Genomic DNA, 23,797 nt, shown 5'->3' with positions numbered 1-23,797 from the left:
TCCAAGAACAAATTGTTTTCCTTTTCTACCTTCCATCCACAATATGTGCATCCTTCCCTGTTTATAGTATCCACATGTTCTCTCCACCAGCCGCACTTATTCCCTTTTCTTTTCTTGTTTCTCTCCATCGATCCCCCACCCCTTATCTATTTGTCTAAGAAACCCGCCTTTTCCCTCTATTCCCCCCTCCAATAAATCCTTATCTATTTGTCCAAGTGACCCGCCTTTTCCCTCTATTCCCTTTTTCACTCTCATCACCCCTTATCTATCTGTCCAAGAAACCCGCCTTTTCCCTCTATTCCCTTCCCACCTCCAATAACTCCTAATCTATTTGTCCAAGTGAACCCCATTTTCCCTCCATTCCCTTTTCCCTCCAATTACCACTTTTCTATCTGTCCAAGTAACCCGCCTTTTCCCTCTATTCCCTTTTCCCCTCCAATCACCCCTTTTCTATCTGTCCAAGTAACCCGCCTTTCCCCTCTATTCCCTTTTCCCCTCCAGTAACTCCTTATCTATCTGTCCAAGTAACCCGCCTTTTACCTCTATTCACTATTCCTCTCCAATCAACCTTTATCTATCTGTCCAAGTAGCCCGCCGTTCCCCTTTATTCCCCCCCTCCAATCACCTTTTATCTATCTGTCCAAGTAACCCGCTTTTTCCTTCTATTCCCTTCCCCCCTCCAATCACCCTTTATTTATCTGTCCAAGAAACCCGCCTTTCCACCTTTTCCCTTTTCCCCTCCAACCACCCCTTATCTGTCTGCCCAAGTAACCCGCCTCATCCCTCTATTCCCTATTCCCCTCTAACCACCCCTTATCTATCTGTCCAAGTAACCCGCATTTTCCCTCTATTCCCCTCCAATCACCCTTTATCTATCGGTCCAAGTAACCCGCCTTTTCCTTATATACCCTTTTCCCTTCTGATCACTCCTTATATCTGTCCAAGTAACCCACCTTTTCCCTCTATTCCCTTATCCCCTCCAATCATCACTTTTTCATAACGACTTTTAACGCCTTCTTGCTACCTTTCTTCATGTCCTTTCACTTGATTAATTTCTCACCATATTTACATGGATGTATAATAAGTAGGGATGCAAACGAATGGCAAAATCGATATTCGAATATTCGGTAATTCTTTCGATCGAATATTCGAATATTCGATAAAAATTGAATCTTTAAAAAGTTATACTAGTAGTTATCTATTAATTTTAGTTATAAACCACGATACCCTTTTCTTTATCTGTCGAATGTTTCCAGTGTTATCGTAATACAATACAATACATAGCAGCGTGTCGAATATTATTACATCGACATATGAAATACATATCTAGCACATAACAAGCACATAACAAGCACATACAATTCAATGAAATCACTCATCAATAAAATCATCACATATGATGGCCTTGTTCTTATTCAGAAATATTATCTTATCAACAAGATCACATGACAGTCTGTTTCTAAGTTTGTTAACAATGAGTCCGGCGCAGGAGAAAATTCTTTCTGATGGCACAGACGTCGCAGGTATCCCAAGCAGTTGGCGAGCAACATGTGCAACGCGAGGAAAGCGTCCCTCGTTCTTTTTCCATCATGCAAGTGGAGTGGCCTCCTCGTCGGAAGGTTCGTGCCGGTACCGACGCAGCTCGTCGTTAGCCGTCTTGGTCGTCTTTGGAACCATGAAGCTAAGACGGGGTCGTTTGGAGGGTGTTGACGCACTCTCGTCGGGGTTGGCAACCGAAATGGAACATCGTCCAATCTACTCTCAAGCGCGTCTTCCGTGTAGCGCCGCTGTTCCGACAGACAGGAAGTCCAGGTCTTTGTAGCGGGGGTCCAATAGAGCGGCAAGGACTAGGGTGGATGTGGCGGTGCCATCGTTCGAAGGTCGGAAGCGGCGACGAAGCTCAGCAGAAATAACACCCTTCACTTCCTTGACGGCATGGGAATCAGCCTCGCATGCACTGAGTGTGTTGTCCAAAAGACTTGTCACGATGAGATAAACTTCACTGCATGACACGTTCTTCTCCGTTGACATATACAAAGTCGTCTCAGTCAAATGACTGAGTACGTCGCTCAGCTCGGAGACGACGGTCCACTCGCCGTCCTTCAACGACAGGTGCTGGTCGGCCTTCCGGGTAACCCGAGTGTCCAGCATGAGGTCGGACAGGACGCGGCGTTGCTCGTTCAGCCGGGCCAGTATAGCATGCGTGATGTTCCATCGGGTTGTAACATCCTGCACCAGCTCGTGTTTGGGCACCTTTAGAGTAGCTTGGCGCTTGCGCATTTCGGCCGTCAATGTAGTCGAGTGTTTGATGTGCCCGACCAGCTTACGACATCTGGAGACGACCCTGTTGACATCCGGGAGAGCAAATGCCGGCTTGATGGCCAGCTGCAGTGTTTGCCCAAAGCACCCAGAACACAAATCATGTTTAAGACCAGAAACGGTAAACTTTTTCATTGATTGCTGTTTACTGCTTTCACTTTGAGAACTTGGATGCTTAGCCTTCACGTGATTCCAGAGATTAGTCGTCGTGCCCATGTACGACAACCTCACACTGCATAGTTTGCACGTGACAGATTTATTGTCAACAGAGCGGGTGAAAAAAGTCCATACTTCAGATGTGGCTGGCATCTTTTACGTTGTTAAGAAATACAAATCTAATATATAATAATAATAATAAGTTTAACTTATAATGTTTTGCGAACATATATTCTGAAGGAATGAAGTGGTATCTACTTTCAGCGTATAATATCAATCACCGATTTGAGCAATATTGCTCAGCTTAATTGGCAGGCAAACTGACAAGAGGGTGTGAAGGCCGCTTCCTTAAATTCTTAATTGGCATGGTCATTTAAAAGAACTGAAAATCAATTAAACTTGTTTGATGTTACTTCCTAATAGCCAGTTATTTTACAATTATGGACACTGTTTATAGTACCCTACGATCGATCCCTAATTGACACATGACGCACACTCGATTGTCATCTCGTTAACGCCTCAGGCACAAGATGCGTATTGTTGTAAAAACAAGACAATATAATTTTAAACACAACAACTGCCCTAAAGACTCAAGGTTTATATCATTATTTTTTGAAAAAAATAATCGAATATTCGAATACCGATTTTAACATTCGAATACTAAACGTTCGATCGAATATTCGTTTGCATCCCTAATAATAAGCTATTTGTGCAACTAATATTAAACAATATTATATTTCAGGACCAATGATTTACAAGCGGTATTGGACCAGGCCATGTCGGGAAATGTTGCAAATTTGGACACACTGCAGCCTGCCAGCAAGTCAGGTAATATATTGGGAAACACAGTCTGAATGACATGTGAATACAGAAACAACTTAAAGCGGTAAACAATTCAGAAATTTTAATGTGTAATCGTTCATGCACCACGAGTATGGCCATGAGAGGCAGTGGTCGAACAGAGAGACTTATTGGAAGACACTAAGACATAAAAGAGACCCCTTTTCCTTTTTAATTTCACATCAATGCAATGTAATTTCAGTTTATTGAAATTCATATAAAAAAACGGAAGAACACTTCTTAGTTAATTTCATAGATTTCTGCAGTAAACAATTTAATTTGTATTTAGTATATTGGTGTATATTATTGGAGAATAAGTTTTTTATGTTTCTTTACAGAAGGGAAAGCACTAGAGAAGGGAAACATTCTTAATGGATTCAGCAGGAGTGAGTGGAGTTTAAACCGTGGCGATGTACTGACTCAGCGTCTGAACAATGCAAACTCTGTCCCCATACTTCACAACCAAAAGGGGACCATTATAAACAGCAGACAAAATGGGCTGAACAATTTCAAAAGAAATTTTGGCAGTGTAAAGCCAACAACTTATCGACCAGATATGGTTTTAAAATCTGGTAATTCACAAATAAACAACAGCATAAGTCACTTGGAAAGCGGCAGCATTCCTATTAAGGGCATTAAAGTTGATATAGAAAATAATTTTATTCCGCACAATAAGGACAGCATATTGAATAGTCCAAACGGATCACCAAGAGCAACCGGAGTTCATATTCCAATAGAAACAGTGCTTAGAGCAAAGAGGCAGGCCATCAGTGACTCGCTGAACAGACGGGTATTTTTACTCATGAACCCCAAAACGCCAAATGCAACAGTGGATATAAACACATTGACAGGTTCAGCTCTCATGATAACACCAAAGGACAACAAAACTGAAACTCATACGAGCAATTCCACTATTGACTACCTAAATTTCGTATCTGTAGAAAACTTCAATAACTTAAGAGACATTTTGGAGGCAGTACAGAAAGAAAATGCATACATACCACCAGCTGTTTTAAGTGAAGTCCTTCAAAGTCAGCCCGCAATGCAGAGAATCTCTGACCTATCCGCTGTGGACATTTCGTCTCTCGTAAACGACAACAAAACCCTTGAAAACAGCAGCAATGGTGGTGGACCGAACAAAATCACATTGACCACTGACCAGTTGCGGGTTCTCTTGCAAGCACTCCTTGCCGGTAACGAGGGAACAAAAAGTCAGAGAGTAAGTGACACCGCACCAACAAATATTCCTGGCCAAGTAAGCACCAGACCTGTACAAACTCTGTCCCCTATACAAAATCAGCAACAGCAACAGCAAACCACACGGAGACAGGAAAGCAGCGCTACAAACAATGCGGGTAACGTGAGAAACAGGTCCACACAACAGGAGACGAGAAGTGTTAGTAATAACAACAATAACAATATTAATTCACAAAACATACACGCGTTAAACCAGGCAGTAAGAAGAAATCTCCAGAGACAGCAGACAAGCAGGCAAATTCCACAAACATCAAGTAGGACCTTAGGTATACCAACACCACAACCCAGACGTACAGTTCCGTCACGAAACCAAAACGCCCTTGTACAGATCGTCCGTCAGTCAGGTTCAACAAATCTTCGGCAGCTTCAGACAAATCCTACTCGAGTTCAAAACACGCGTCTTCAGCCCCAGCGCAGAATGACTGTCCAGTCCCCAACAAGTAGCCAGCGCATAAGGCAGGCCACCACAAGCCGGGGATCGTCTGCTGGTAGACCACTGGTGCGGGCCATCTCAAGCAGGACTGGTTCAACTTCTTCCAGAGTCGGTCAGCCCTCTCAGCGCGGGGTCATTCAACAGCGGGGAACTACATCACAGCGTCAGGGTAGCAGTACGAGGCAGCAGAATGTACAAAGACGACCGCCTGATCCGTTCACTTCTAGATTTCAAGTTGGGTTTCAGCGGGGCTCCAATTTGCTGGCGCAGCCTGATATGGACTTTACGGGCTTTGATGGTTCGGTGCGTGAGAATGTAGGCTTTAATATGAACATGATGCCCCCACCTGGTCCTGGTGGGCGTCCACCACCAAATATGCCTCCTTTCTTTAGAGGAGGACCCGGACCAAGGTTCTTTGGACCAACGATCGTATGAGCAACGCTTAATATCATTGCTAAGCGAATATGAACATTTAATTATAATACGATATTTATAAGTGTAACATCATTCTCATGCAATGAGAGTTCGTATGTATTGGAGCATGAACTTAGTTATAAGGAAATAACACAAACACTGTCAATGTATCGCTTTGTAAATAAGAACACAAAGGTGGACTAATTCATTGGAAATTAATAAGCACGTTCGTGACATATACTGCATGGCTAATACCCAATATACTTTTTTATTCGATTGTTGACCTATCTATGAAAGGACATTGCATGTGTTGATATCCATTGATACAAAAAATACAATACATCATAGGTATGTATTTATATACCTTCTTTCTGTAAACTGACTGCTGAATGTATTGTAAGTATTGTAAAAATGTGATGATGACTATGTTTTAATAAAACTAACATGTTGAATAGCATATTCCAAAGTAGGACATTTAAAGTACCATTATCTATAAATGATAAACACAGAGATGACAATCACATATGTTAAAGTGCATACGTATTTGTAGCGGGAACTGAAGTGATAATGTTCTTCTTACCAATTATCTGCAATAGGCGCTACGCCTATGAACAGTAGAGCAGTTATAACTGCTGAGTCGTCAAATCGTTCTCCTACCAATTATCTGCGATAGTCGTCAAATCTTCCTCCTTACCAATTATCTGCAATAGGCGCTACGCCTATGAACAGTAGAGCAGTTTTAACTGCTGAGTCGTCAAATCGTTCTCCTACCAATTATCTGCGATAGTCGTCAAATCTTCCTCCTTACCAATTTTCTGCAATACGTTCCACGCCTATGAACAGTAGAGCAGTTATAACTGCTGAGTCGTCAAATCTTCCTCCTAACCAATTATCTGCGATAGGCGCTACGCCTATGAACAGTAGAGCAGTTATAACTGCTGAGTCGTCAAATCTTCCTCCTAACCAAATATTTGCGATAGGCGCCACGCCTATGAACAGTGGAGCAGTTAAAACTGCTGAGTCGTCAAAAATTCCCTACCAAATATTTGCGATAGGCGCCTTGCCTATGAACAGTGGAGCAGTTAAAACTGCAGAGTCGTCAAATCTTGTTCCTAACCAATTATCTGCGATAGGCGCCACGCCTATGAACAGTGGAGCAGTTATAACTGCTGAGTCGTCAAATCTTCCTCCTAACCAAATATTTGCGATAGGCGCCACGCCTATGAACAGTGGAGCAGTTATAACTGCTGAGTCGTCAAATCTTCCTCCTAACCAAATATTTGCAAAAGGCGCTACGCCTATGAACAGTGGAGCAGTTAAAACTGCTGAGTCGTCAAATCTTTCTTCTACCAATTATCTGCGATAGACGCCACGCCTATGAAGAGTAGAGCAGTTAAAAATGCTGGGTCGTCAAATCTTTCTCTTACCAATTATCTGCCATAGGATCCACGCCTATAAACAGGAGAACCACAGGGGCAGAAGTAAATTATAATTTTACATACTCTGTATATAGTATTATAGATTCGGAAAAAAACAGTTTGTTTCTGTTCCCTGTGTTCTAAACTGCTCAGTTGACAACTCGTCCTCTTAACCAATTACCTGTGATAGATGCCACACCTATGAATGGTATTTTTCTGATTATGTATCAAACAGTAGCCAGGTTCACGCAAGATCCTGGTCGTAATTTGATATAATCTTAGTGTCATATTTTCGTTATTTTACTACTGATGTATTTGTTAGTAATTCACTTTACTCTTTTGCGAGTAAATTTGTGGTTTCATTGAATACAAAGTTGATGGTATGAAAAATAAAACAAAAAATATCAGTTTCTTAAAGTAGTAATCAGTTATCACGAAGTTTAAAATGTGCTCATTTTTTTGAATCAATTTCGTTGAAAAGTATGTAATGGTGGCTTGGGTAACACCAGAGTGCAAGTACGAAGCAAGCAATACACAGTAGAACATGCTTATGATTAAACCCATTTGAAATACGCTTAAAATTGTCAATATTAACCAGAAAAAGCCTCAACTAATTTTATTTGTTTTGAATTACCACTGGGCGCCGCCATTTCAAAAAGCAATTGAGACAATAACCTCGTCATGCACGGGTCATTTTTTCAATAACCTGGCACACTTGTTAGTTAACCATAGGTGACGTATCACGCGCAATACCCACGTCACTACCCAAAGGTCAAGGTTACACTTAGTGTCATTCACAGGTGGATTTTGAAATAACCTGGCAGATGTTTGGCACATAAAAACGACTTGTCTCGTGCAAAACCAAAGTCCTTACCTTGAAAGTCAAGGTCATAGTTTGAGAATAACAATCATGGAATGTTGCATAAATGCACTTACAGTATAGGTAGAATATTGTGCAATAGCCACATCATAGCATCAGTTACTTTCCTTACTTATTGACCTTTCCATTACACTTGGGGGCATTTGTTACTTACAGTGACAAATCTTGTTCAATGATTTTTCTTAATTGTCAAAGGTATTTAACTATGGTGTTCATTTTGGTTAGTATATAATTATACCCCCACAAACGAAGTTTGAGGGGGTATATAGGAGTGAGCTTGTCGGTCGGTCGTTCGGTCTGTCTGTCGGTCTGTCGGTTTTCATGGTTTCCGGACGATAACTCATGAAAGGCTAGACAGATTTGAAAATTTTTTGGTACACAGGTGTAACATCAGAAGATACAGGTCAAGTTTGATATTGGGGCTGGTGGGGCCAAGGTCACTGTTACTAAAAATAGAAAAACGGTTTCCGGACGATAACTCATGAAAGGCTTGACAGATCTGAACAATTTTTGGTACACAGGTGTAACATCAGAAGATACAGGTCAAGTTCGATATTGGGGCTGGTGGGGCCAAGGTCAAGGTCACTGTTACTAAAAATAGAAAAACGGTTTCCGGACGATAACTCATGAAAGGCTAGTTTTTCTTGTCAGCAGTGTAACTTCTAAATTACTCAACAGATTTAAATAAAACAATACATGCATGATAAAAGAAGATGCAGTGTGCAGTAACCTTGGAGTTATGGCCTCTTTTCAAAGGAATGGTTTGCCATTCCTGTGTCCAGGCGGCATTTGGGGGTATTCGTCACTCCTGTGACAGGTCTAGTTTCAATATATACAAGGATTGATAACTCTCAGTTAGTAACTATTAATTGTAAGTGTTATTGTTATTGTGTTTTTTTTTACAAAACTTCATTACTTTAAAACTTCTTTTTTTAATTACAACCTGCTTGCCAGATGATGCACATTACATTATCTGATATACATAAATCTTACAGGTTATTGTTAAATTGTCATTGTAAATCTTTTTATAACAGTGTTTTCAATTTTATTTTCTTAATTATACATATTGATCATACATATATTGATAATGTATACACAAGTCGAATATATACGAAATAAATTTTGATAAAACAATTTGAGTATTCTGTTTCTATTGGGTGGAAGTCGAGGAAAAGTGTGAGAAATGGTACTTGGTAGAAGTAGAGGTTTAAAAAAAAGTGGATGTTCTATATACATGTATATTCTAGAATTGGTATTTGCATTACATTTACAGGTAAAGTGTAATTGCTGAGATATAAGTGTTGACAAAAATTTATTTTGGGCAACATTTTTTGGATGTATATTATAAATTGTCCTACAGTTAGAAATAAATTAAGCCACTAAACACAGTTTCATGAAGGAGCTTCATCACATTTTTCTCCAGATTTCTCTGCAGAATTGGTCTTTATATCGGCACTAACACCGTCACTATCAGAGCCAACAAGTCCAGAGGCGGTTTCCACAACCCCTGAATCTGAGCCCGTGCCTGTGTCAGGTTTATGCCAGGCCCCAGAATTTTCAACTTCGGGCTCCACAACCAGTAGCACCTGTGTCCTTTCCTCACTGCCCAACCGCTCCTGAAGATACCCGACCAAGTCATCCCGGGTCCCTATCAAGGCGGGCCTCGACAGCTTAGAGTCTAGGTTGTAGAAAGTGCCATCAATATCTCGGAGGAGAATCCAATGTTTAAAGTCTACAGGGAGTTTCACAAACCCCAGCTTCCAATCTGAGGGAACATTGAGAATCACACCTTTCACTTTGCTGAATTCTATATGGGCAATACTCCTGTAATTTAAAACAGATTTCAAGCATTTTAACCATACTCAAATATGTGTGTTTATTGTGAAAAATGTCATATTTCATACATGTATGCATATCAAGATTAAAACGTTAAAAAGTTTTTCCCGTAGTTAAGTTTGAAATAGATATATGTTCACTTAGTTCAAATTAATTAATATATTTCACATGGAAAGTGTTAATTGTTATTGATCACTGTATTAAAAAAGTACACAAATCCTTCTTGGTTAGTTTGGCAGAGAATAAAAATCCAATTAAGTGTTCAAATTGATATATTATCTAATATGATGCATGGCAGTACACTTCAAAATCTGCTCTACATTTATTTTGGTAAATCAGCAATCAGGCATTATTGATTTCAATCAGGTGAATCAGTAGATTTAAACAGTGGCTGGGTCAATAGACAAAACATAACTTTAAACACTAAGATGGTTCACGGGTTTTAGTATGCATTACTAAATAAATGGTCTGAGTTTCTATGACACTCCTGGACACTGTTTTAATAAGATAATTGTAAGTCGTAAACCTGTATCTGCTTAAAAATGCTCAGGGACACTTGTAAAACTTCAGGCAGAATCTATGCGATAATTGTTCTTACGATATTTTTGATTGAAACACAATTTATGCCCCCAAAAAAGGTTATGCCTGTAAATTTACGATCTTAACCCTAACGATTTTTATTGAAATGGGGCTTGAGCCCAATCATTTCCGTAAATGCATACTATAACCTTTAAAGGGACTAGACGCCAGATGGTCCCAAAATAGGCAAAAACAGTATTGACTCAAAACAAGCCTAGAATTGTCAATGCAAGCTAGTAGGAGGTCGATAATAAATCATTTTACATGATTTAATAAATAATAAAAGCAACACTCATCTGTGTATCCCTGTTTAAAAATAGAGCAAAATGGTTTCCCAGTTTAAATCATATCTGATTATGAGTACAGATAAATATACTGCCGCTATTTTTAAACTTACTGGGACTACGTGGTAGACAACCCCAGCAAATTTTGTATTGAAAAAATGCCCCAAAACTGTGAAAGATGCATGTGTTGTAAGTGATGTGATACATCAGAAAGTAAGATTCAAGGCGTTGTATACAATGATGTCAATTTTATGTAAGATTTTGACAAATTTCTTTTTTTTCTTGCAATTGTATCATCTGGTGTCTAGTCCTTATACAGAACTCTTTTGAAACATATTAATTAAAACCTTTTCATGTTTTCTTACTTGCGTTTATCAAACCACACCACACAGAGGTCACGTGTTTGAAGGGCGGCGGTGATCACATTGACATCATAGTTCCCCATACCCAGCAAACTGCGATGTGGGTTCCAGAACTTCTGGGGCGTCAGACTAATGAAGATAGAGAACATGTATTTTTTGCTTTAAAATCTATTAAACATTTTGGCAACAGCCTGTGCACCTGAGGAGACTTCCAAAGAATAAAAACTGCACTCTTAATTATGGCCAGTTTATTTGTTAACATTTATGAATAAAGAAATAAATAGCAGGCTGAATAAGCCTTAAGACCTTTTGATAACTTCTTATTTCCCTACTCATGATAGCAATAAACTGTTGACAAAAATGTTAGCTTTAAGTTCTTAAGTCTGTTCAAACAATCCTTTAAAAAAACAATAACAATTCAAATGTTGACAATTCTGGTTCAATGTTGAGAAATTACGCCTCAATTTTAAATTTAGTTTATGCTACAATTGTACAATTATCTATGTACAGCATTAGGCAAAGAAATTGCTTTGGTTAGGGTTACATCCTGTTAAAAAACAGGTAGGGTAACAAGGCTTTTTTTATTTAAAGGCTTTATGTAAAAACGTTATTGTCATCATTGGCGAATTGTGTTAAAGTTATCTTCTGTATAAACTAAGCTTTATAGGTTTTAAACTTCATATTACAACACACATTTAAAATATATTTTTGATTTTTTTTTCAAAACATTTCCCAAAAGTCTTATTATCTCGAAGAATATTAACTTGGTACCTTGTACATATGTCATCCATCTCTGACTTGGTGAAGACTGGGGCTTGAAAAAGATTGTTGAGCACGTGCATCGCACACAGCTGCTTCCTCTGGCGCTCGTGGAAAATTCCACCATTCTCACACATGGCACCGTCTCTGAAGTAAAAACAACTGTTGTTTGAGACCATTAAAAGTAACTTAAAAGTAAAATGTGAACTCAAAAAAGTACAGCTCCTATCAATAGTATTCAACAAACCAACAGGAGGAATTCTGATTTAATTAACTTAAACCAGTAATAACATCATATTTATCACTCTCTCAGGCACAATGTTAGACATGAGAGTGGTCTTAGGCTGTTGGGAATGTTTACAAATGGGGTCTAAGTCTTGATTCAAACTCAGAAAAGTAAAATAAAAAAGACAAATGTTCAAATTAATTCCATTCCTTTTACATTACATACAAATGTATATATATACATATGTATAAAGATCTATATTTACATAATAGCACAGGGGTTATAGGTCCGTGATAATAGTAAAACTTTTCACTGTTAATATTTGAAGCAAAGTTAACCATCAAGACATTTAAGATTTGCATATTTTAGTCCTGAGTATATATGGAACTTAAAGGTCTGTAAATAAACAGGGGCCTGTATTAGTCCAAATAATTGTGGACAGATTTTAGCATGTTTTTTTAACTGTTTTCTTCACCTAAAATCTTCCTAGTTTACTAAATTTATTTCAATAGAGGGGACAAAAAGTAATAAAATAGGTTAAAAAATCTACCATTTCAGACTAGAAAGTAGAATTTGTTATAATTTTCAAGGGGGTGTACACCCCAAGCCCTGCTGCCAACACTTTGAACTGAATAATTTCCGGTGGGGAGGTAGGGAGGGGCGCAAGTCAAAGGATTAAGTTTCTTAGTTACGCCCTCTCTAACTTCCAATCCTGGACCCACTCCTGCAAGAGATCAACATAGGGACTAGCCACCCTAGGGACCAAATCATTCGAATCAGATAGCTCGACTGGCCAAAACTACAGTCAAAATACCAGGTAACTACACACATAATCAGACATTGACATTATGTAGTGAATTAATCAGTTGATTCAATCAATCAATGATTGGAAATATAAAGTTAGATTTTAGAAAATCGACATCTGAGTTCATGTTTGTAACCTGTAATGTTTATTGGACATTTTTTATTCGAAAATAAGTAGTTAACGGAGTCAATGATTTAAATAATTACTTACTGTGCTGTCTATTAAATGTAAAATGTTGTGTAAAATATGAAGCGTCAACTTACATGAACACAACTTCTACTTTCACTTTGAGGTTGAAATGATACTCTTCAAAAGAAGGTAGAGAGCCAAAATACAAACACCCGCACAAAATGAGTTTTTCCATTTTAGACAATATTTCTCCAAAAGTGTGGGATGTAGTGCTTTCTTTTTATGCAAAAGCACTTACAGTTAAGGGAAACAAAATGAAACCGGAAAAGAAAAAGGATCTGCATAAACTTGATAGTTGGTATGCAAACAAAAAAATATTATCTATCTCTGTTTCATAGGTACAGTCAAGTTACCCTTAGCGGATCATAACCAATAGCGGATCACTCTCTTGTTGAATACATGCTATAAAGTTTATTTAATTGTATTTTTTTTCTGAAAATTGGCAGTTATGTACTTTAAAGTGATTGTGAAAATCACAACAAATATTGGTTAAATCGAACTTCAAAATCATCTGTATCATACGAACGTTCGATGCAACTGTTTACGTGACCCAGTTGTTCCGGCCTCAATTTGATTGCAACATGTGCTCTTTCTGAGAACTTTTCGTCCAACTACAATGTGTAAGTGAACAATTTATACATTTTATGAAAGGTCAATATATAACCTCTTAAAAATGCATAACATTCTTTTTTTCATCAATGAATTGTTAGAATTTGGCGGTCATAATTACGTGTGGGTAATTAACCAATAGCGGACCGCCATTTTGTTCATGCAGTGAGTCTGAGGGGTTCTCTCAACATAGTGAATTTGTACCAGTTTGTCATTGCCGATTTTTTTAAACATAAAACAAACATTGCATGATACTTATGTAACTTTAATTATGATTAAAATATGAATTATAACACACATATCTAATTCAGTTTCAAATTTTTGACTTTTTATTATACATAAATATGATGTACAGTACTATACACACTTAATATCATAAAAATGATATTTATCAGCTTTTAATTTAAAAGACGCCTGTGTTTTAATTGGTATCGAGGATTGCCACTTCCATAAGTGTATACCATGCAGTTTGTGATTGTTTTTAAAAATATCACTTGTGTTTTACAGATGAATGAAGATTGAATTTGGGCAGAGTTGACAACATTATTTATTGAGAAGAGTTGGTGGAGGTAAGTAACCATTTGAATCTGGAACAGAACATCACATTAACATTATCATATTGTAGCAGGGTACACTTAAAATAAATTATTTGAAATAAATCTCAAAGTTACTTGCTCATGGTTTGTAAAATCTTTAAAGTTCAGATGGCCGTGTGGACTAACCAGCTGTCTTCTACTTTTTTCTTCGTTTTTCCTAATTCTGTATTTAATTGAAATGATTTTCTTTCAGGTACCACCGCCACCTAATATATCTGCCATCAAAGCCAGAAGAGGAAGAGGCCATGATATCTCCACAGACAAGGAAGCCCATGATGAACCACAGTCTTCAGCAAGCTGTTGCACATCTATCACATTAGAGAACTCGGTGATAAAGGGGTACCATGTGTACAAGATAAAAACACCAATAACTGGCCCTGTGACAAAGCTTGTTGTAGATAGGGAATATACTTACATCAAAGATAAAGATGCATGCCTTGTGTGGATTCCTGGACTTTCTGAGTCTGATATCACTTTACATGACATGGTAACAGATGATAAAAGACAGCTTAAGTTGTCAGATATAGCTGCCCTTCCAATTGGCCATGTACCATGCATTCTTTGTTTTTACAATGTACTTGATTCGGGTGGACACGTGTGTGCCATCATGACTGGTGAACCGACGCTCAGTTTCCCACAGTGGCCTGCCACCATCTGAGAGTGGTGGTGGCGTTGTTATTCCATGTAAATATGTACTTACAGCAGAAGATGAAGTGAACACTATACAAATGTTAAGAGAAACACTCAAAAAGATGCCCAAATGTTATGTGATGAAAATAGTTGTTAATTGACATTGATATACTTGTTATTGCCATGAAAATATGCTGGACTAAAACTGATATATAAACTAATCAGTTAATTCATATGTCTTTAGAATGTATTTAGAATTTAATTGGCATTGTTTTGTTTTCAACAAATCTAGTGATAATTTGTTGCTCATTATTTCTCACCTGCAATAGAACTGCTTGATGTTATTGATCAAAGAATCTCCAAATTACAATTTTTGATTGTAATAAGTTTTATATGGATTATGGTTTTGTTTAGTTGTTTTATACTCAAAGTAGCTTGAATTTTGATTCAAATTGTTGCATCTTTTGCCATCAATCTTGTTCACTCCAGTTTTCGTGATGTCTGTGTATTTTGTTCAGGTTTAAGAAATAGGTTTACCTTATACAGTACTATTTCTAACAGCTTTTAACCTGTTACCTCATATCATTGCATAGGTTAGTACCATAATATCAACACCTAGCTCAGGCTAGCTGGTCAGAATTTTTAGTCAACTTGTTATGTGTTTATATAAATTATATTTGTTCATATTTTACTTTTTAAATGTCTGTGATTTAATTCTTGATTATAATGTGATTTACTGTGATTTTATGATTCTGTTATCCTCAATCATTGTTAAATTATTTTTAAATGAAAATAAATTATCTCAATCAGCATGAGTTTATTCTATGCATAGAATTAGTAAATCCTATTCATAAACAGTTCACAGATTTACAAGCACATACATACACAGTTATTATTCATATCCATTTTGAAAATTTTATACAGTTATAAAAAGTCCAAAAGCTCTCAAAATTAACTGGACCTGAGTGTTTTCAGCTGGAAATTTGTTGAAAATATTTAACAAATCGGATATCTTTAAATACATACATGCGATCTCTACGGACTTGACGTGATACAGACCACCGAATAAGCATCCTGTCATGATATCACCTATATAATGCATAAAAGAGGGACTAAATATATTTAACAGAAAAGATAAACAAACTGATTGTCAGTTTTGACAGCTAAAATCTCGCTTGAGAGAACCCCCAATATCGGAATGTCACGTGATCCGTTATTGGTAAATTTGATTCGCTAATGCCTCATTTACTCGTACATGCAAACAACGGTCAGTTAATCGGTTTCTGCACGGAAATTGAATTATTTTATGTCAATCAAAAGAGGAAATATTTTTCTTTTTAACTGTAAACGTTACAATCTCAGAATGTAAAACGTTTGTTCAATGCACAGCATTGTTTCCATACTGATCCGCTAAGGGTAACACGACTGTACTTGACACAAACTTTTTTTAATGTTCTATATGGGCTATATACTATAATAAGATCTTAATAAACATATATATAGGCCGATTTTTTATTTTGTGACTTGCGCCTGTGCTCTGTTTAATGTCAACTCCTCTTCCGAGTGTTACTGACATGAACGGTGCGCGCCGTCATGATTTGTGTATTTTCCCAGCTGACCGTGTTTTTTCTTATTTATTTTTTTCTGATTGATAGTTCACCTGCTTATCTTTTCAAGGCACTTATTAACCACCATCTTTTGCGTGTGTTGTCAAACTTGGGGATTATCCACAATAATTGACTTTAGGGGCTACTTATGAAGTTATGTAACATGCGACACCAATGAAACAAACACCAGATAGCCGAGCTTTCTGGCGTAATGAAACAAACACCAACAGATCCCTTCAGGGAAAAGCATGCTCGACCCTGAAGGGGTCCACTGGTCTTTATATACACTACTCTATTCTCACATAGCCCGGGCTTTGCTAATTTGCATATTACCAACCAAGTTTACATCTGGTATGAACATACTTCTGTTTTATATGGAATATTATGAACGCACCTCCGCCGCTGTAGACCTCTGCCGCATACAGGGGAATGTTACCCTTCAACCATCAGGAAAGCAGAGCTTTAAAGATTGTTGAAGTTCCAACTTACTATGCCTCACAGGGCAGCTGAGCTTTCTAGCAAGTGCATAGAAGTGGTGACTATGAACGCACATCCGCCGCATACAGCGGACCGTTACATTTATTTATCATTTTGGCATGTCTTATAATTATGTTTTTGTATCCCTTCCAAGTCCAAAATCCTTTAAAAGACTCTTAGGCTCTTTTTGCTGTAATATCTGTCTATTGGTTGGTGAATCCTCTTTTTGTGTTGTTTATCTGCATTACTGACCAATAACCACTGTACCAGAAGGGTATTGTTCACTACTTCAACATGGTCAAGGTCAAACATAGGGGACAAGGTCAGGTTTATTTGTGCAACCTCCTTAAATTCTGTAGGTGGAAGTATTTGGAAAAAAACTTAAGTATTGTATTTACATATATTAAAGAAGTAGTTTAGATCAACGTCCCACTTATGCACCAGTCAATTGTAACCAAGGCTCCCCCAGGTCCGGGGAATAGCAGGGACTTTGACTTTCAGTCCAGCTGAACCCGGGTAAAATGCTCGCCATGCGGGGACAATCTGCTGGTAAAATCCCCGCCAAATGCCCCTGCACCCCAGGGACCCAAGGTAAGGCCCATTACCCTCTATTTTGGGTGAGAAGACAAAACCACCGCATTCATCCGGCACTGTGGGACCACCTGGAAGGTAAAAACACGGCCCATTTCCCCGTCTATCCCCGGCATACCTCCTGACTTAGGGGGGCCGTGGTTACAATTGATGGGTGACTTAAGGGTCAAAGTTCCTGTGTTTGTGGTGCTTTTGTTCCCATTTACTTTCCAGCCATGTTACTTGAAAGTTGTCACATTAAGTTTTACGTGTCCACTCGGTCAATTTAAGCTCCTTTGGCTTAATAAGTCCAACCACTGGGGATTTGCGAAGGATTTAGGTAATTTGACAACTAGCTGTTCACCACGTATACAGATGTTGGGCAGGGAACATACTCCAGCCATATCACTTAAATGGTCAAGGTCATACTTAAGGGAATCAGGGTTGAAGAGCCTTCTTCTTATATCTACTCAATCAATGAAAATTAAAAATAAATTGCGAAGTAGTATATAAGTGGAGTAGTTAGAACCTTTGTTTTAATAAAATAGTCCAGTTACATACCCTGCTTGTGGAATAACATGCCAAAAAGTAAAATAAAATCTTTACATTTTAGGTATCAGAATGAATTGCCAGACACAATACAAGGCCGGAAACCTCGGCACATCACCCAGGAAGAGTTGTGTAAACTCATGAAATGGAAACTCACTGTAGGAAAATAGACAGCTTATGTTTAGAAAGCAGAACATTATTTAATTGCGTAAGGCTTAACCAAATTATATGTATACAGTCCGTGTTTCATAGCTTGGAGACTGTCTTTAGAGGCACAAACATTATATTGTCATAGCGCACAGGTGTCTGTTACTAAGAGTCCTGCAGAAACCTTAATCTTTGACCAAATTTATTTTCTAAAAAAGCCATGAGCACTCTGTTCTAAACTCAAGCACAGGCATAGCCATTTGCGAGTGGTCACGATTCAATATCAGATTGGTGTTTCGCTGAAGAATCCAAGATGGCTTCCAATTGTGTGTCTCTAAAATTGGTCATACTCATAATTAAACCACGTAAATAAAGCTGACACTAAACATCCGTAAAGATTGTATGCTCCTTTGTCAATATGGAATGGATGCAGTGCAGGTGAAAAATGTATTAAATGTTATATGCATGGTCGCCATGGTGACTTAAAAGTAGTGCCCAAAGGTGTTCAGTTACACAAAACTTAATCCTTGTTGAAGTTTATCGGGGATTTCAGATAAAGGATCTCTGGCTCAAACAAGCACCTGTTGTGTTGAACTTGCCACCGACTGTCACATATAACTTTAATGCAATTTTCAAGTTATGGCCTTTGACCAACTGAGTAAATTAGATGAGAGTTGTCTCCCCTTGTGGTACTCTTGTTTGGTTTTAATTGTCAACAGTTTATTCATGGAAATGAATGGAATAATAAGTTGAACATTATAGTGGTTGTAAATGTGCGTGTTTGAAGATAACAGGTTAAACTCATGTTGCTCTCTATATCTTCTGGCTTTTAAGTCTCCGATTTATTCATTTTTTTGCACAAATACTTATCGGTAACTGACAGATACTAATTTCGACAGAATTTTGTAAATTCATGCTTGATATATAATTCAGTTTTCAAAAGCATTTTCAACTTGTTTTGACAAAGTGTTACACATACTTCAGTAACAGTTTGCATAAAATTAAAATGTCAATGTCTGGCCATATATGAAGACATACAAAATTGATATTATATAATGCATTGTAATACATTATGTAAATCTTCAGAGAGGGAAGTTCCGTCCCCGTCTGACAGAGATGGTAGCCACAAACAGCGAGGATGAGGTGAAGTCCGCCAGCACATCAGCATTTGCAGCGCTACCTGATGTTCCCGCGGCAATCCAGGCCCTGACTGTGCTGAAAGCTGTTGGACCTGCAACTGCCTCAGGTGGGAAACTGAAGTTGAACATGCATTTAGATTTATTTATAGCTCCTCTACCGTTTTTTTTCTAACAAGAGAAGAAATATTTTCATAGTCTTAATTTAATTTTAATTTAAATTTAATCTTAACTTTAATTTTCATTATCAGTGACCATATGTTAAACACAAAAACCTTTTAAGATATTAAAATAAACATGGTACACTTGTTGCTATATAGATATGCAAATGTATAGCAAAGCTCATCACTGTTGCTTTAATATTTGTGGAGTATAATGCCCCTTGTTTGACTGTAAAACCCCAACAGATGCTCATTGGTGTCAAATTACCAGAAATATTTGGAAATTCATAATTGAGATTGAAATAGAATGAAAATTTCTGTGGCTTCTGGGCATCACTTCTTGAATTAACAGTCTTCTGTATTCTGAAGTCAGGTTAAGACTAGGGATGGCAATGAGTAGTAAAGTTGATACTCGAGTACTCGGACAATCTTCCGATCGAGTACTCGGGTACTCGATTACTTGGATAACTTGAATTGGATTTCGGGAAAGACAAGTCCGTGTATACATGTATCGGTCATGTACATTGTGCGTTGGTCATAATATTGGCCATTTCATCTTTAAATATCACTGTAATTTTGTACCTTAACAGAGAAATAAATAAAAATAAAACAAATTTAGTTTCATGCTTTTAATTTGTCATTTTCATTTCATTTTATACGTATATATGTACTACATTATAAATGGAAAGTAAAACTCGGATCATATTCAAGCGTCGAGATGATCGAGACTACACTCAATAATGAACAACATTCAGAATTACACTAAACGAAAATTGTTTAGTTGTTTACTCTACGAAATACGTTTTAAAATGACCGTTTTTCATACTGAAATATTGTTCTTTTCCTCATTAATATTCATTTTTCCATGATTAAGATATCCACCAATCAATTGTGATAATCATTGCAAAAAATATGCCCATTCAGGAATCATTGCACGTAACGGTCGTTACTAATTCGCTCCTCAACGTCCATTGTTTGGTGAAAACACACTAATTGGTAAACAATACAATTCTTTAGGAGATGTACCGCTATCAAAACTTCGCTAATTGACATCAGTGCTATTTGCAAATTAGGGCACTTTGTTGATAGTTTACAACTATCACAACAACTGTCAAATAATTTATTAGGGTCAATTGTGTACACAGCGGGGATTAGAGGGGCCGTGACTTTGTTCAGAATAAATCTGACTTTGCTTGACTTTGCTAGACTTTGCTTGACCTTGCTCGACGTAGCTTGAATTAGATATTGTATCGTGCAAGTATGCCTAATGTTCGTTCTCATTAAGTCATTTATTCAACAAAGACATCCTTTTGTATTTGAATATAACTTATGAGTGTTAATATTGTCTTTGTTCAGAATAAATCTGACTTTGCTAGGCTTTGCTAGACTTTGCTTGACCTTGCACGACATAGCTTGAGTTTGATATTGTAGCATGCAACTATGCCTAATTTTCGTTTCCATAACGTCAATTATTCAACAAAGACATCTTTTTTTAAAATTTAAATCTTACTTATGAGTGTTAATTCATTGACTTTGTTCAAAATATCTCTGACTTTGCTTGACCTTGCTCGACGTAGCTTGAATTAGATATTGTATTGTGCAAGTATGCCTAATTTTCGTTCTCATACAGTCATTTAGTCAACAAAGACATCCTTTTGTATTTGATTACTTATGAGTGTTAATATATTGACTTTGTTCAGAATAAATCTGACTTTGCTAGGCTTTGGTAGGCTTTGCTTGACCTTGCTCGACGTAGCTTGAATTTGATATTGTAGCATGCAACTATGCCTAATTTTCGTTCTCATACAGTCATTTAGTCAACAAAGACACCTTTTTGTATTGAATATTACTAATGCGTGTTAATTCATTGACTTTGTTCAAAATAAAACTGACTTTGCTTCAATTTCCTTGACTATGCTTGACTCAGATATTGTATCATGCAAATATGCCTCATTCTCGTTCCCAATAAGTCATTTATACGACAAAGTCATCTTTTCGGGATTAAATAACGATTATAAGTGCTACTAAACTGACTTTGTTTAAAAAAAAACCTGACTTTGCTTGGCTTTGCTAGGCTTTGCTTGACTTTGCTAGGCTTTGCTTGGCTTTGCAGTGTTTAGTAGGACCCTAAATTGTCGACTTGGAAACACGAAAGATATGATACTTTCGTCTGTTAATTGTGAATTTGGAGAATTTCATAATTTTTTTATATTTTTTTTCGAGTACTCGAGTAGTGATTTGATACTCAGGTACTCGGATGATTGATCGAGTGCTCGAGTACTCGGGTACTCGTTGCCATCCCTAGTTAAGACATAAAATATAAAACAAACAGTTTCATGTAAACTTTATTGGTTCAGCCAATGCATTAACAGAAGCGATGAAATCTAAGACAAAAAGGTATGTTTGAGTATAAATTTATATGCACATTCATTTTTACCTCGACCATTCGAAGAATAAGGAGAGCTATTCTACTCACCCTGGCATCGGCATCACACATTGGTTAAGGTTTTGAATGTAAGCACCTTTAAGTCATTATCTCAGTAAATACATCATTTATTGCATTGAAACTTTGGATATGTATTTCCAACTATCTACCCTACTAAATTAATGATGTTAGATAACACTTATTTGAATATAATGCAAATAATGGGCCTTTATTATTTGACTAAGAAATTCTAGTTAAGGTTTTGCATGTAAGCACAGTCATAGGTTAATATCTCAGCAACTACTTGATGTATTGCATTGAGACTTTATACAATGGTACTCAACCACCCAACCTACTTGAATAACCAAGTTAGATAATTGTAATTTGCAAATAATGGCCTTTTATTATTGGACTTAAAAATTCTGGTTAAAATTTTGCATGTAACCTCATTTATGTTAATATCTCAGTAAATACATCATGTATTGCATTGAAATCTTATCTAATTCTACAGTGATCCATGCATGTCTCGCCAAAACTTTTTAATCCTTACACTGAAAAGCGACGGAAAAGTCCAGTGCTCTGTCTCTGTGACAGCTCTTGTTAAACATACCCTCCGCTTATGCATACACGAATGGACCAACCCTTCTTTGCTGAAAAATCCACCTTTGCGCATGCAGACATGGACAAATCCATCTTTGCTGACAAATCTTTTTTTCTCGTGTATGCTTGACTCCCCTATTATCTAAGCATTTCAACCTTTGATGGTTATATATTGAAATTAGTGGTATTTTTATTTTGTTGATATTTTGCAGCCATACTTGCAGCAGGTGCCCCAGCCAAGGCAGCCTTCATGGCGGATGAGAGCATGGCTATGTTTCCAGGGCTACAGCCAATCAAATATGACCTTGCATTCTACAAAACGTACATGAAACATGTGACACAATTGGTGAAACAACTGAACAAGGAGGGTAAGTCGAAAAAGACAGCCAATTAAATTTGACCTTAGATTCTACAAGATGTACATGAAACATGTGATACAGTTATTCAAATAACGGAACAAAGAGGGTAGGTTGAAAAAGACAGCCAATGGAATTTGACCTTAGATTCTACAAAATGTACATGAAACATGTGATATAATTGGTCAAACATTTACTGAACATTATTTCCAAGTGAATTGTCAATAAAACTTATACAGTAGTTAGATATGAAAGCTCAGTAACTTTCGAACACCTATCAGATCAACCCTTGCATGACTGGATAATGGCCCTTGTAATGGTGTAGCCCTATCGAAAGTATAGTTTAAGAGAGACAACTTGTACAGGGAGTTGTATATTATTGTAGTGCTACCCTCCCTTTGCCCTTTGTTACAAATAAGCAAGAATATGGGCTCAGTATTATGCCTTTAACTAGTATTAAAATGCTCTGAATAAAAACATACCAAAAGGGTCATGCCAGTAGAGCATAGGCCCTTGTGGGCCTCTTGTTAACCAGGTTTTCACATAGTGAAACCTGGTTATTAGAAAAACGAACGTCATTGTTCGGGCAGGCTGCCGGGCGGTGTCAAACTCGCCTATGAAACTGAATAATTTCAGTAAGGGTTGACATATCTTGACCAAGCTTGGTCTATAGGACGAGTTTATGGATACCTTTCATGGGATTACGTTTGGGGTCCCTTGAGTCAAGGTCAAGGTCACTGTTACTTAAATAGAAAAACAGTTGAAACTGAATAACTTTAGTTAATGTTGACGTTTCTTGACCCGACTTGGTATAAAGGAAGAGTTCATGGATACCTTTCATGGGATTGCGTTTGGGTTCCCTAGGGTCAAGGTCAAGGTCACTGTTACTAAAAATAGAAAAACAGTTGAAACTGAACTACTTAAGTCAGGGTTCACATATCTTGACCAAACTTGGTATAAAGGGAGAGTTTATGGAGACCTTTTATGGGATTGCGGTTGGGGTCCCTAGGGTCAAGGTAACTGTTACTTAAAATAGAAGAATGGTTGAAACTAAATAACTTTAGTGAGGGTTCACATATTTTGACCAAACTTGGTATACAGGAAGAGTTTATGGAGACCTTTCATGGGATTGCGTGTAGGGCTTCTAGGGTCAAGGTCAAGGTCACTGTTACTGAAA

General features: G+C 37.5%; 3 protein-coding genes across 8 annotated transcripts in view; 2 read left to right on the top strand and 1 right to left on the bottom strand.

The window, feature by feature from the left end:
- The first annotated feature begins 2,717 nt into the window (after positions 1-2,717).
- LOC128214233 (myb-like protein I) lies at positions 2,718-5,440 on the top strand. Its single transcript, XM_052920597.1, has 3 exons — positions 2,718-2,725; positions 3,218-3,303; positions 3,654-5,440. The coding sequence occupies exons 1-3, from the start codon at positions 2,718-2,720 to the stop codon at positions 5,438-5,440; spliced, it is 1,881 nt and encodes a 626-aa protein (XP_052776557.1).
- A 3,308-nt stretch (positions 5,441-8,748) lies between these two features.
- LOC128224010 (josephin-2-like) lies at positions 8,749-15,680 on the bottom strand. 4 transcript variants are annotated; one of them, XM_052933601.1, is made up of 4 exons: positions 15,619-15,680; positions 11,550-11,684; positions 10,782-10,907; positions 8,749-9,541 (listed from the first exon to the last, which is right to left on the bottom strand). In XM_052933601.1, exons 1-4 carry the CDS (start codon positions 15,663-15,665, stop codon positions 9,109-9,111), a joined length of 741 nt encoding a protein of 246 aa, XP_052789561.1. In that variant the 5' UTR covers positions 15,666-15,680; the 3' UTR covers positions 8,749-9,108. The 4 variants fall into 4 exon arrangements, with proteins under 4 accessions (XP_052789561.1, XP_052789580.1, XP_052789552.1 ...); XM_052933620.1 differs by lacking the exon at positions 15,619-15,680 and adding an exon at positions 13,284-13,307; XM_052933592.1 differs by lacking the exon at positions 15,619-15,680 and adding an exon at positions 12,832-12,932.
- LOC128223995 (uncharacterized) overlaps positions 12,919-23,797 on the top strand; it is a 30,730-nt gene continuing 19,851 nt past the window's right edge. The window contains exons 1-4 of one of the 3 annotated variants that reach the window (XM_052933564.1): positions 12,919-13,055; positions 17,860-17,953; positions 19,029-19,188; positions 22,477-22,632. In XM_052933564.1, coding sequence (XP_052789524.1) covers positions 12,919-13,055; positions 17,860-17,953; positions 19,029-19,188; positions 22,477-22,632 — 547 coding nt within the window. Of the gene's footprint in view, positions 13,056-15,880; positions 16,009-17,859; positions 18,004-19,028; positions 19,189-22,476; positions 22,633-23,797 lie in introns of those variants that run through there. The other 2 variants (XM_052933573.1, XM_052933582.1) reach the window with 2 other exon arrangements.

The sequence above is a fragment of the Mya arenaria genome, chromosome 2 (assembly GCF_026914265.1).
Source record: "Mya arenaria isolate MELC-2E11 chromosome 2, ASM2691426v1".
NCBI lineage: Eukaryota > Metazoa > Mollusca > Bivalvia > Myida > Myidae > Mya > Mya arenaria.
Note: the sequence above shows the minus strand (reverse complement) of the source record. Positions and strands in the feature narration are given on the sequence as shown.

Excerpts from the sequence above, each read along its gene's own strand:
- LOC128214233 (XM_052920597.1), top strand. Across the intron at positions 3,304-3,653 it reads GCAGCCTGCCAGCAAGTCAG|AAGGGAAAGCACTAGAGAAG; the intron begins GTAATATATTGG and ends GTTTCTTTACAG.
- LOC128224010 (XM_052933592.1), bottom strand. The coding sequence starts at position 12,932 with ATGGAAAAACTCATTTTGTGCGGGTGTTTGTATTTTGGCTCTCTACCT. Across the intron at positions 10,908-11,549 it reads ATGGATGACATATGTACAAG|TCTGACGCCCCAGAAGTTCT; the intron begins GTACCAAGTTAA and ends TATCTTCATTAG. Across the intron at positions 9,542-10,781 it reads GTGTGGTTTGATAAACGCAA|GAGTATTGCCCATATAGAAT; the intron begins GTAAGAAAACAT and ends TTTAAATTACAG.